At 38.0% G+C, this 13,952-nt stretch overlaps 1 protein-coding gene across 1 annotated transcript in view; it reads right to left on the reverse strand.

The window, feature by feature from the left end:
* Positions 1-13,952, reverse strand: part of GAS2 (growth arrest specific 2) — a gene marked incomplete at its 3' end in the record, with an annotated part of 137,498 nt that overhangs the window by 37,014 nt on the left and 86,532 nt on the right. The window contains exon 7 of the mRNA XM_080908300.1: positions 13,518-13,625. Within this exon, the coding sequence (XP_080764426.1) occupies positions 13,518-13,625 (108 nt within the window). The remainder of the gene's footprint in view (positions 1-13,517; positions 13,626-13,952) is intronic.

Here is a 13,952-nt window from a genome sequence, read left to right on the forward strand (position 1 = left end):
ATGGCTGTTCCTGTGATGCTCATGCTGAGACATATGGAGGCTATAATCTCCTCCCTATTTATTCTCAACTCTGTGTTTTTTACACAACAGCCTGTTTTCATCACCAGGAGGGGTTTGCAATTTGAGTCTGGCTACTTGGCACTCCCAGTAAATCAATATGTGTCAAAATAGCAGCAAGACAGGTAATAGGACTCTCTCATTGGACCTCCAGCCTCAAAGTCCCAGAAGACTCTGCCAGGGTCTGTTACTATGGCAACGAAGCTAGGGACCTCTTTGGCTTATCCAGCTCTAGCGAATTCATTTTTACTACACAGGCATAAGATTCTCAAGAAATTTTAGAATGAAGAAAAAAAGGTCAGAGTCAATAACAACATGTGTGATTTTTTTTTCTGTTGATCTACAATGATTTAATTTGAAGACAGTCATCAGAGGATGTCTCTACAAACTCCTCTCCTGACTGCCAGCTAAATTGTCATTGTCTTTTACTCAGGGTTGCCATGTATTTACATTTCTTTTTTTTTTTTTAAATCAAAACAAATTTATTTCTTATTATTTTCCCTTTTAATATCTTTGTGCCTATAAGCCCTAATATTTTTTGAACTTTATTTAAAAAAACAAAGATAAAAGAAAAAAAATTTAAACATTTTTGCATAAATGTATACAAATACATTTTTGTCAGTGCTTGGCTTTTTTTTTTTTCTTTTTTTTTAAGGTTTAATACTCTGCATTAAGGTCTTACTAGTAACAATGAGCAAAAAGTACATGTAAAACAGGATGTAACCTGGAATTAGTCAAAGTTTTCTTGGTGTGTTAGGATTGAGCATAATGTTTTGTTTTGTTTTCTTTTCTTTTTTTCCTTAAACTTCACAGTCTGTGAGTTGTTCTGGGGCAGTCCGAGCCTCAGGGGTTAGCATCCCACTATCAGTGACTGCATATTATGTCTGTTCTTTTGTGACTGGGTTATCTCACTCAGGATGATATTCTCTAGATGCAACCATTTTCTTAAGAATTTCGTTAAGTCATTGTTTCTGATAGCTGAGTAGTACTCCATTGTGTATATGTACCACAATTTTTGTATCCATTCATCTACTTAAGGACATCTGGGTTCTTTCCAGCTTCTGGCTACTATAAATAGAGCTGCTATGAACATTATGGTGCATGTATCTTTGTTGTATATTGGAGTGTCTCTGGGGTATATGCTCAGAAGTGGAATAGCTGGATCTTCAGGTAGTACTATGTCCAATTTTCTGAGAAATCGCCAGACTGATTAGCAGAGTGGTTGTATCAGTTTACAACCCCACCAACAGTGGAGAAGTGTTCCTCTTTCTCCACAACCTCGCCAGCATCTGCTGTCATCTGAGTTTTGGATCTTGGCCAATCTGACTGGGGTGAGGTGGAATCTCAGGGTTGTTTTGATTTGCATTTCCCTGATGACTAAGGATGTCGAGCATTTCCTTAGATGTTTCTCAGCCATTCCATATTCCTCAATTGAGAACGTTTTGTTTAGCTCTGTGCCCCATTTTTTTAATAGGGTTGTTTGATTATCTGGTGTCTAGCTTTTTGAGTTCTTTGTATACCTTGGATATTAGGCCTCTATCCGATGTGGAATTGGTAAAGATCTTTTCCCATTCTGTTGGCTGCCGTTTTGTTTTCTTGACAATGTCCTTAGCCTTACAGAAACTTTGCAATCTCATTAAGTCCCATTTGTTAATCTTTGACCTTAGAGCTTGAGCCATTGGCATTTTGTTCAGAAAATTTTCTCCTGTGCCTATGTGTTCTAAGGTTTTCCCTACTTTCTCATCTAATAGTTTCAGTGTATCTGGTTTAATGTGGAAATCTTTGATCCATTTACACTTGAGCCATTTTTAAAATGTTGATCCTTCCAATCCATGAGCATGGGAGATCTTTCCATTTTCTGAAATCTTCCTCGATTTCCTTCTTTAGCGGTTTGAAGTTCTTGTCATACAGGTCCTTCACTTGCTTAGTTAGAGTCACACATAGGTATTTCATAGTTTTTGTGACTATTGTGAAGGGTATCTTTTCCCTAATTTCTTTCTCCACATGTTTGTCCTTTGAATATAGGAAGGCTACTGATTTGTTTGAGTTAATTTTATATCCAGCCACTTTGCTGAACTTGTTTATCAGCTATAGGAGTACTCTGGTGGAATTTGTGGGGTCACTTAAGTACAGTATCATGTCATCTGCAAAGAGTGATGTTTTTACTTCTTCCTTTCTGATTTGTATTCCTTTGATTTATTTTGTTGTCTAATTGCTCCAGCCAGGACTTCCAGTACTATGTTGAATAGGTAGGGGGAGAGTGGGCAGCCTTGTCGAGTCCCTGATTTTAGTGGGATTGCTTTAAGTTTCCCACTGTTAAGTTTGATGTTGGCTATTGGTTTGCTGTATATTGCTTTTATTATGTTTAGGTATGGACCTTGGATTCCTGTTCTTTCCAAGACTTTTAACATGAAGGGGTATTGAATTTTGTCAAATGCTTTCTCAGCATCAAGTGAGATGACCATGTGATTTTGTTCTTTGAGTTTGTTTATATAGTAGATTACATTGATGTATTCCTTATATTAAACCAACCCTGCATCCCAGGGATGAAGCCTACTTGGTCATGGTGAATGATCGTTTTGATGTGTTCTTGGATTCGGTTTGCAAGGATTTTGTTGAGTATTTTTGCATCAATGTTCATAAGTGAGATTGGTCTGAAGTTCTCTTTCCTTGTAGGGTCTTTGTGTTGTTTAGGAACGAGGGTTATTGTAGCCTCAAAAATGAGTTAGGTAGTGTTCCATCTGATTCTACCTTGTGGAATAGTTTGGAGAATATTGGTGTTATATCTGCAACAAATATCTAATAAAATTCTGTACTGAACCCGTCTGGACCTGGGCTTTTTTTGGTTGGGAGGCTTTTGATGACTTCTTCTATTTCTTTAGGTGTTATAGGGTTATTTAGATGGTTTACCTGGTCCTGGTTTAACTTTAGGATCTTGTATCTGTCTAGGAATTCATCCATTTCCTCCAGATTTTCCAACTTTGTTGAGTATAGGCTTTTGTAGTAGGATCTGATGATTTCTTGAATTTCCTCAGTTTCAGTTGTTAGGTCTCCACTTTCCTTTCTGATTTTGTTAATTTGTATACTCTTTCTTTGCCCTCTAGTTAGTCTGGCTAGGGGTTTATCAATCTTGTTGATTTTCTCAAAGAACCAGCTCTTGGTTTTGTTGATTCTTTCAATGGTTCTTTTTGTTTCTATTTGGTCTATTTCTGCCCTAAGTTTGATTATTTCTTGCCATCTCCTCCTCTTGGGTGTATCTGCTTCCTTTTGTTCTAGAGCTTTTAGCTGTGCTGTCAAGTTGCTGATGTATGCTCTCTCCAGTTTCTTTTTGTAAGCGCTCAGAGTTATGAGTTTTCCTCTCAGTACTGCTTTCATTGCACCCCATAGGTTTGGGTATGTTGTGTTTTCGTTTTCGTTGAATTCTAGAAAATCCTTAATTTCTTTCTTTATTTCTTCTTACACCCTGCTATTGTTTAACAGAGGGTTGTTTAGTTTCCATGTGTATGTGAGTTTTTTGTTGTCTTTGTTGTTAAAGACCAGCCTTAGACCATGGTGATCTGAGAAGATGTATGGGAGTATTTCAGTCTTCTTATATCGATTGAGGCTTGTTCTGTGTCCAATTATGTGGTCAATTTTTGAGAAGGTGCCATGGGGTGCTGAGAAGAAGGTGTATTTTTTTACTTTAGGATGATATGTTCTGTAGATATCTATTAATTCCAGTTGGTTTATAGTCTCTGCTAGTTTTACAGTGTCTTTGTTTAGTTTCTGTTTCTATGATCTGTCCATTGGTGAGAGTGGGGTATTAAAGTCTTCCACTATTATTGTTGGGGTGAAATGTATTTTTTGAGCTTTAGTAGGGTTTCTTTTATGAATGTGGGTGCTTTTGTATTTGGAGCATATATGTTAAGGATTGAGAGTTCCTCCTGACAGATTTCCCTGGCAATGAGTAAAAAGTGTCCTTACTTATCTTTTTTGATAACTTTTGGTTGGAAAATTACTTTATTCGATATTAGAATAGCCACTCCAGCTTGCTTCTTGGGGATGTTTGCTTGCAAGTTTTTTTCCCACCCTTTTACTCTGAGATAGTGTCTGTCTTTGTCTCTGAGATGAGTTTCCTGTATGTAGCAAAATGCTGGATTTTGTTTATGTATCCAGTGTGATAGCCTATGTCTTTTTACTGGGGAGTTGAGTCCATTTATGTTAATAGATAATAAGGAATAATGGTTGCTGTTTCCTGCTATTATTGCTTTTGTAGGTTGAGTTGTGCCTGTGTCTCTTTCTTCTTTTGGTTTTCCTGCTTAGGAGTTTTCTTGTTTTTACTAGGATGTAGTTCCCCTCATTGTATTGGGTTTTCCACCTATAATTCATTGTGGTGCTGGGTTTGTGGTCAGATATTGTGTAAATTTAGATTTGTCTTGAAATATCTTCATCTCTCCATCTATGGTGATTGATAGTTTTGCTGGGTATAGCAGCTTGGGCTGGCACTTGTGCTCTCTTAGGGTCTGCATGATGTCTGTCCAGGCTCTTCTAGCTTTCATAGTCTCTGTTGAGAAATCAGGTGTGATTCTGATTGGTCTACCTTTATATGTTACCTGACCTTTTTCCCTTACTGCTTTTAGTATTCTTTCTTTGCTTTGGGCACTTGGTGTTTTGACTATTATGTGTTGGGAGGAATTTCTTTTCAGGTCCAACCTATTTGGAGTTCTGAAGGCTTCTTTTATGCTCATGGTCATCTCATTCTTAAGGGTAGGGAAGTTTTCTTCTACAATTTTGTTGAAGATATTTACTGTGCCTCTCAGTTGATATTCTTCTCCCTCTTCTATTCCTATTATCCTTAGGTTCGGTCTTCTCATTGTGTCCTGGATGTCCTGAACATTTTGGGTTAGGAGCTTTTTGGTTTTTGCATCTTCTGTTTTGTCTATGTTTTCAGTGTTGTCTTCGGCCCCCGAGATTCTCTCTTCCATCTCTTGTAGTCTATTGGAAATGCTTGCATCTGTGACTCCTGATTTCTTTTTTAGGTGTTCTACCTCTCGGGTTATCTCTTTTAGTGTTTTCTTTATTGTGTCAATTTCCGTTTTAAATTCCTTCTTCCATTCCTTCATCTCTTTGGTTCTGTTTTCCTCTAGTTCTTTGAGTGTTTTTCTTGCTTCCTCTTTAAAAGCTTCTGATTCTTTTTGCTTTTCCTCCGGTTCTTGTTTAAGGATCTCTATTAACGTCTTGAGGTATGATTTTAGGTCTGCCTCTTCTTTTTCTGGAGTGTTTGGCATTCTGCTGTTTGCTGTGATGGGAGAGCTGGGTACTGGTGTTGCCAGGTTGTCTTGGTTTCCTTGGGATATGCTCTTTTGCTTTCCTCTTGCCATCTTGTTGTCAGTGATATGTTCTTGCCTTTCCCTTGTACCTGGTCTGTGTCCCTGGATGTTTGCTGGTCCAGGTGGCGGATGGTCCGAGCCCTGTTCTGCACCCCAAAGTCACTTGGTGGAAACAGAGGTCCCAATGCTGGGTTCCCGGTCCCTGGATCAGGCAGGGCAGGGCAGGGGCGCGCTTTCCGTGTGCACTCGGCAGAGATCTCTCTGCCCCCTGGCTACTCGGATCTCCTTCTCACCAGGCCTTTACCTTTGGGAACTGCTGGTCCAGGTGGCAGACGGGCCAAGCCCTGTTCTGTGCCCCAAAGCTGCCAGGTGGGAACACAGGTCCCAATGCTGGGTTCCTGGTCACTGGATCAGGCAGGGCAGGGCAGGGGCGCGCTTTCCGTGCGCACTCGGCAGAGATCTCTCTGTCCCCTGGCTACTCAGATCTCCTTCTCACCAGGCCTTCACCTTTGGGAACTTGTATTTACATTTCTTAAGATGAGAAATGGAAGGCAGGGAACTATTAGACTTTGAAGTATGGAAGGGCATGAAGTTTTACCAAAATGCAGACATATGTTATGCAAATGTATCCAAAGAAAATGGATAGACTTTAAAGTTTTCTGCTATTACCAATGGGAGACTCAACAAGATGATTCAAGCAACAAGAGAATTATCTTTGAGTTTGATTAAGGCATTTGAATAGATAATGGCATATCTTAAGTTGCACAAAGCTCTGATTTCATTTTGGCAATTGAAAGAGACAATGTAGTTTGGTGCCATTTGGCTAGTGTCTATCGTTTTAAGAATTGTGACTAATGTGGGCAGGTAAAATGCTTTAGATTGAGCCCTGTTGTTCACGAAGTAGAAACACACTTTGTTCTGAGTATTTTAAGGGAAAATGTCAGAAGGTGATTTATTATCATTGACCTTTAAGTGTGTCATAAAATTAAACATCATTTTTAATAGGTTAATCTAGTTTGAAACAGAGTCTCATGTTTCGTTTCCTTACTTTCTGATCCTCCTGCCTCCACCTCCCTCCTAGGTATTACAATTACAGGTGTGTAACATCTTCCCCACTTTATAAACTACTGGCATTTGACAGCCATTCCACTATAAGGGAATTGGAATGGAATGTGCTCTTCCAGGAGTTTGGACTTGAATTTTATGGACATAATACTTACTTGAAATAGTCAACACTCTTTTACCCACAGATAAGATGAAAACAATTCCCCAGCTCTACTAAAAAGGTAACTTTCTTAGACAAAGTATGTAAAGTACTTGGAAAATCCCTAGCACAAATGGAAATAATTAAATTTCAATTGTCTTTCCTGCAAAGTTTCTCTACTCATTTCCTTAGGAATCATTTTCAAATAAAACTAATCACAGACTCAAAACCTATTCTTTATTAGTAAGGGCCTTGACATACATTTGTTTTAACTGTGGTAAACACATTTTAGACAACTTGCATTTCAGTACAATTCTGAGTTCAAAATAATTTAAAATTTTTGTTTCAACACATAGTGTCTCTTCTAGATGTGTTTTTGTTAATTCTCCACCCAAGATGACATTCTAGAAAGGAGTGGGGACCAATTCTATGGTTAAATATGCTAGCAAAATGCCTCCAGGGACATTCTCCCTAGAAGATTAAAGACGGCATACTAAATGCTCTAAGAACTCCAGGTAAAGAAATTAGTACTAGTAAAAAGTTTATATAAAAGTTTATCCACCAGGGTTTATATCCTAGTCCCAACACTCATCAGCTCCTTAGAAAGGTTTGAAAAATAATGACAAGGTTTCATTTTGTGCCCAGGTTTAATGTCTCTAGGTTCCCTTTCACTCACAATCCTCCTGCCTCAGTCTCACCATCACTGGGACTACAGGTATATGCCACCATCTTCAGATCCTCTAACTTTAAAAGTCACTCATGTCTTGTATCTAAGCTTCCTTAACTTTAAAAGGAGAATGACAACAAGATGTTCCCCAATGTGGTAAAGAACTAAAATGAGATATGTCAAGTGTTCACAAGAGGCTAACAGAGCTATCAACATTTAGAGTCATTTAACAGGCAAGTTAAACTCTTTACTGTCCTTCTCTAAAGGTGACTTGACCATTTTTCAGTATGGCTGTTGCTAAAATATACTTTGAACAGCCCAACTTTACTGTCTTAGGGGAATGAGTTGTGATTAATTAAAAAACCCTCTCATATATATATGCTTATACTATTGCCAAGTGTAGGATGTCCTGCTCTCATATACCACTAGAGGAGACCTGTAGTGGGAGATTTTGCCCTACTGGTGCTCTACTAGCTCAGCTAGGGTAGCTTGTAACCACTTCATACACCAGCACATCTTGTTCCCACCAATGTATTATCTTGGTGTATTTACATGTTGCTAAGTGTTATAGGGATGACTAGTGGGGTCTGCAGAGACAAAACACAGTACAAATGCAAACATACATAGATAAGAGCTTTGCTCAGCCCAGGTGTGAGTCTGGAGTTTCTGTTGACAGATTTGGTACCACCAGGAGACACACACCTGAGTATGACTGTGAGGTCATTCTCAGAGAGATAAAAGACAGCTGAAATGTGGGCAATCCTGTCTGCTCAGTCAGAGGTCCCTTCCCATGCCTCCCCTGCCACAATGGGCCTCATAGCCTTAGGGTCTGAATCACAATTAATCGTTCCATTATGTTGCTTTCTGCCAGGCATCAGTTATGAAAACAACCAGAGAACAACATACCAGAGAACAATATGTAAGAAGTTTGAAACAAATAGCATCCTTTCTGGTCTAAGCAATAGCAACAGAAATGGAATACAGTTGCTTACCCTCCTCTAGAAGAGAGAAACTCAGGGAAAATAATCCATTAAAAAGAACAGACAGCTAGTTAAATAACAACCTTCAAGGGACCTTCAATTATTTCTAAATTTATAGTTGCATCAGTTGGGTAAATTCTCTTAGGTCATATTTTAATCATCTTCATCATAAAATATAAAGAAGAAAAAATGTCATGCTTATAACTATTTGTTCTCATAACTAAAATATTATTTCAATTATTACTATTCTATTCAAATTTTATTCATATACTATTTCTACATAAACTAGTTCACTTGACTGAAAAGTTTATTTCTTACTTAACTGTGTATACAACCATCCCCCTAGTATAAAGTAATCTTTAAAATTGTCATTTCTAGAGGATGGAGAGATGGCTCAGCAATTAAGCAATAATCACTGCTGATCTTCCAGAGGACCCAGGTTTAATTCACAGTGCTTATATGCTTGTTTGACCCACATCTTGGAGGTTTTGTTTTACCCCTGGAAAGTGAAAGAATCTGCATTCTATCAGGTTCCGAGATGTTAATATGGCTCACTTGGGGACATATCACAAGTCTCAGTACAACGGCACACTGCTCATCTGACTGGGAATTTTGACATTCCTTCTCACACGCTCATACACATTAGTGCTGAAGATGAGTTTTCAATATAGGAGACCCCATTGGAGAGCAGATGAAGGAAGGAAAAAAGAACATGAAGGAATTGACGCAGCAGTCAGGAGCCTTCAGTTTGCATTTCAGTGAAGCATTGTATGGCTGACTGGAAATATTAATATCTTTGTCACTATAGAAATTGTTAAAGAGATTTTTTTTTTGTCCAGAGCCCCTAAATCCTAGAATAAATGAGAAATTTATGTTGGATGACAGTAGGTTTCTACCTTCAGAATAAATGCCAAGCTGCTCTTAAAGGAAAAAACAAAAACCAAAAATTTGTTTTTTAAAACACCATGTGTATTTGATATGTTTGTGTACATGAGCATACATGTTCTAGTGCATGACTACAAGTACAAACATGCCACAGTGAACACAGAAGTTACAGAAAAACACAGTGGTCTATCCTGACCTTCTATCTTTTTAAGCACAGATTTTCAGTTGTATATTACTGCTGCCTAAGCAAGCTAGGAAGCCTGCAAGCATCTAGGAATTCTGTCTTCACCAGCTGAAGTTAAAGACAAGTGATACCAAGTGCAGTTTTACTGGGGTTCCAATGAACCCAGGTCCCCATGCTTGTGTAGCAAGTGCTTTACTTAGTAAACCAACACTCCAGTCCCACTCACCAAAATAGCCCCCATAGTTTTGTTCATAAAAGATACAAGGGAAAATCTGGTTTTGTGAAATTATTATACATTAGTTAAAGATCATATTTTTTAATTTGGGAGATTATTACTAAGATATAGATTAAAATCAGAGTTGAAAAATCACAGAGGTTTGTTCCCTGTATCACAGGTTTCATTATATTTGGGTAGAAACTAATTCATTCCCTCTAGACACATGCACATATGAACATATGTCCACATAATAATCCAGTAGTATGTATGTAAATCTGTCTTAATTGTATGTTCTCTTGAAACTCACAGATTTTATATATATATATATATATATATACTTAACAGAGAGTCTCTATAAGATATTTTCCTGGATAGTTTTCTGAATGCCACACACATTCTTATTTATCTTTTTAAAAAGATTAGTTTGACATTATTGCTTTTCTTTCAATGTACAAAGAGAAAATAATGCTCATGTACATATACAGTCTCAAAATGGTACCAGTGAAATCTTCCTGAACCAGACATATAGGCTTATTTGTCTGGTATATAGGGCTCTCTGGGGGCTAATTCTTTCTAAGCCTGTGTTTTTATCACTGTGTTGTCTTTAAGATTAAAGTCCAATGTTTTAGATAACCTTAAATAATTCTGCATAGTTCTTTAAAGTCAACAGGCTCATTAAATCCTTAGGGAAACACGGCATCTCTTACAATGGATAGATAACTGAGGATGAAGCCTGATACAGCATATGTTTCACTGTCTGTATGTTTTATATAACAGTATTCAAGAATGTATCAAAGAACACAAACCTGGGGCTGGAGAGATGGCTCAGCTATTAAAGGCTAGGCTCACAACAACAACAAAAACAACAAAAAGACAAACCTGTATTCAATAGCTTAAGGAAGCATAATAAATTTAGTTTTAAGTTTAAAATTTAAAACATGTTGATAAAACATGCAATTAAGCCATTGGGAGTGGCCACCCACCTTCCATATATAACGATTCCACTATCACCACTTGCCCTTTAATCCAAGTGTTCAGAAATCTATAATTAAAATATTTCCTCCTACAACCTTAAGGTCAACACCACTGAATTTCTGAGCAATCCCTACCATTTCCACACACCAACATTTACAGTACGATGAGAATTCACTACAAAGGGCCCAGGCAGCTAAAGATCTAAAACATCAGTCAAAGCACATGTGTATCAATGGACTATATTTAGTCTACTCATCCAACATAGGGAGGAAATAGAGAAACATGCAATATAGGTGCTGGTGGGATGTCTCAAATTTCAATTGGTAAGTCTCTACTAAGACAAGAAGATGCTTCCTCAGATTCCTATTAATCAATCAGGGTGGACACAGACTCACAGGTTAAATATATCTTTGAAAACCTCTCTGTGCAATAGGTGGCAGTTACTGCAGAGACAATTGGTTACTGGTTCAGTATGCAGAGAGTTAGTACCTGTGGAGTGCCTAACCATAGTAAATCTCTAGATCACAATCCCTGATGGAAAGATCGAAGGAGGGCAGAAAGATTGTAAGATAGAGAAGACTGCTGTGCTTCTTCAGCAGATAGTGTCTGCTGAACACTTAATGGCCACCACACTCCACTCATGAATTCAGAGCACTCGTTCAACTACTTGCACAAGATCAAACCAGTCAGCAAGCCAGCATGCATGAGGGAGAGGAGCTGAGGAGCTTTTGGTAGCTGATGGATACTCAAATGGAGACTCAGTTACTTTTAGTTTGTAAACTGATCAGGATGCATACTGATGGCTCCACACTCTTGTCTATGAAGGAACCATCAGTCTGACTCAATGGGTTGACAAAAATGAAGTGTGAAATTCAGAGGGGGAGTGTAAGAGGGTAGTTCAAACGAGAGGAGGGTGGATATAATGTATACATGAAGTTCTCAAGAATAAAAAAATATTATTAAAAATATCTGTGAACATGTATTCATGATATTTAGCTTTGTGAATAATTTTTTCATAGTTTAAGCAATGCTACAAAATTTCCCTCAATCTGTACTTTCTTTAAAAATTAATCTAACAGCCTGATACTATACCTTTCTGCCAGGCAGTGAGCAATCTCCCTATGGTTCACAGTTTTACAGGTTTGCCTGAGTGTATGATGAAAACACTGTCACCCAGGACATAATTACTTCACTCACAATAAAAGCCTTAATTCTTCTATAAATGATGGAATAAAATTAGCAGAAAGGAAATGGTTCCTGAAAGGAAAAACAAACCATCAAAAACTAGCATACCTAAAAACTAGGATAACCTCTTATGCTAGCCATAAAATAGTATATTGAAGTCTTTGACAATTGAACAGACATGAGAATCAGACACAATTAAGTATGTATACTGCATTCTTTTGCCTGTAGATCCTAGGTGACATCTTAGGAAGCAGTGTCCAAGTTATTAACATCTCTATCACAAAAATAAAAGGCTGTTTCATGCCCTTTGTTTTGACTGTAGGCTCTGGAGTCTCATATTCTAATGGAAGCTGATTCTCAACTGAGCAATTAGCCTGGTAAAATGTTAATTCATCCACAGAGACTGTATACCATTGCTATTTAATATGGTGATGTGAAAGCAGGCTGCTGAGCTTTAAACATTCATGTTTTCATTGCAACAACAAGAAGGCAACAATAAGTACCTGGGTGCCTGGACCCAGGGTAATTCACAAACCTCTAATGCAGGTCAGGTTTATATGACAAGGCTGTTATTCTGAACCAAAAACGCTATTTTTACCTGGATTTGTTTATATCAAGTGAACAGTAACCCAAAATTAGGTAAAAATCTAAAATTATTGATAAGGTTTAATATAAAATTAAGATAACTATTTCTTCATGTTGAAGATTCTTAAGGAGGCCTGTTGTATTACTATGTTTCCGTTATAAGTTGACAAGAATAAAGTTTCACACGGACAAGAGACTATAAGACCCCAGAGCCTACAGTCAACACTCTGCTGAGTGTTTGCTGTCCTTAACTCTTATTTGATAAATTCCTTAACACAACCAAGATGTTTATAACATGTTCAGATGAGAAGCAAATAAAGCATACTTTCCTTAGAAAGAGCTTAAAAGGACACTGAAAGAAAGCACTTCTCTGAACCAAAGCTTTCCCGGAGTATATACATAGTTATATTTTTATTTCTTAAAATAATTTTTAGCCATAGCAAATATCTTGTTTTGAGAAACCTAACTCTCTTGGCTATCAGCAAAGCAGATACTGAGTTAAAAGTCTTTTTTTTTTTTAATATGAAAGCTTCACAAATTTGCATGTCATCCTTGCGCAGGGACCATGCTAATTTTCCAATTTTAATATATATGCTGCTGAAGAGAGCATGAGTAAAAAGCTTTAAGTTCAACTTTACAGAATCTCTTTCAGCGCTGAGGACTCTGATGATTTAAGTTGGGGCATCCTCCCCCCCCCCCCCCCCCCCCCGCTAACTCATAAAACTTGGTGGGAACAGCTTCAGTTACTATTAAGCCATGATACTGTAGTGAGGTGATTTTTATGGGGGTTTGGTGTTGGGGATCAAATATAGGACCCCAGAATTCCAAGCAAGCCTCCGTCTAACTGTCCTCTATCTCCAGTTCCCTGGAGAGAGTTTGCTATCTTATCACATTGGTCCCTAGTCCAGACCTACGGAAAACCCAGGCTTAACTAATCTGAAAAGCTGCTGAGAAGCAATAGGATAATGATTTTTATTTCCTCACTATGATATATGGAAAGTCCTGGAAGGGCACGCTTTCATTCCACTCTGCTGGCAGGAAACATAAATGGCAACCCTTTCCCATGGGAGCTGATACTCCTGTATGTATAAAGATACGCTCTGTTCACCCAGCCTTCAGTAGACATTATCACGTCTATTGCTCTGTACAGGGTTAGTGACACCAGAGGGCTTTCCTGAATAAGTCATACGCCATACTTCCACTGACCCTTTCTCTGATTCAGATTCAGAAAAATACTTATGTAGATGAGAAAAGGAAAAATGACTTTACCCTGATGAAGAGGATCTTCTCTCCCACTCGATATCGACCTTGAGAGAGCCGCTCCACACAGAACTTGGTTGGGCACTTGCAGGGAGGATCTTCAGAAATTCTTTTTACCTGAAATAGAGGAGCACAATCATTGTCCTCAATAAAGTTGCATGTGGTTATTATCTAAGAGCTCAATCATGGCTGAACTGTTAATCTGATAGACTTGTTTTATATCAGAAATGATGTAAGTATAGGAAATTTGGCTGAAATGTGAAGCATCTTCTGAGTGTCTGAACACATAGCAGATAATGACACTGAAGAAGAGGGAGAATGAGATTGGTTGGCATGGTAACAGACATGAGCTGGAGATCTAGAAACACAGTATGTATGTGGTCCATACAGCAAAGACACTAAGAGCTAAAATAAAGCACGCATAGGCTAACCACACTGAAATCT

This window comes from Micromys minutus (genome assembly GCF_963924665.1).
Source record: "Micromys minutus genome assembly, chromosome: 32".
Taxonomy (NCBI): Eukaryota; Metazoa; Chordata; class Mammalia; order Rodentia; family Muridae; genus Micromys; species Micromys minutus.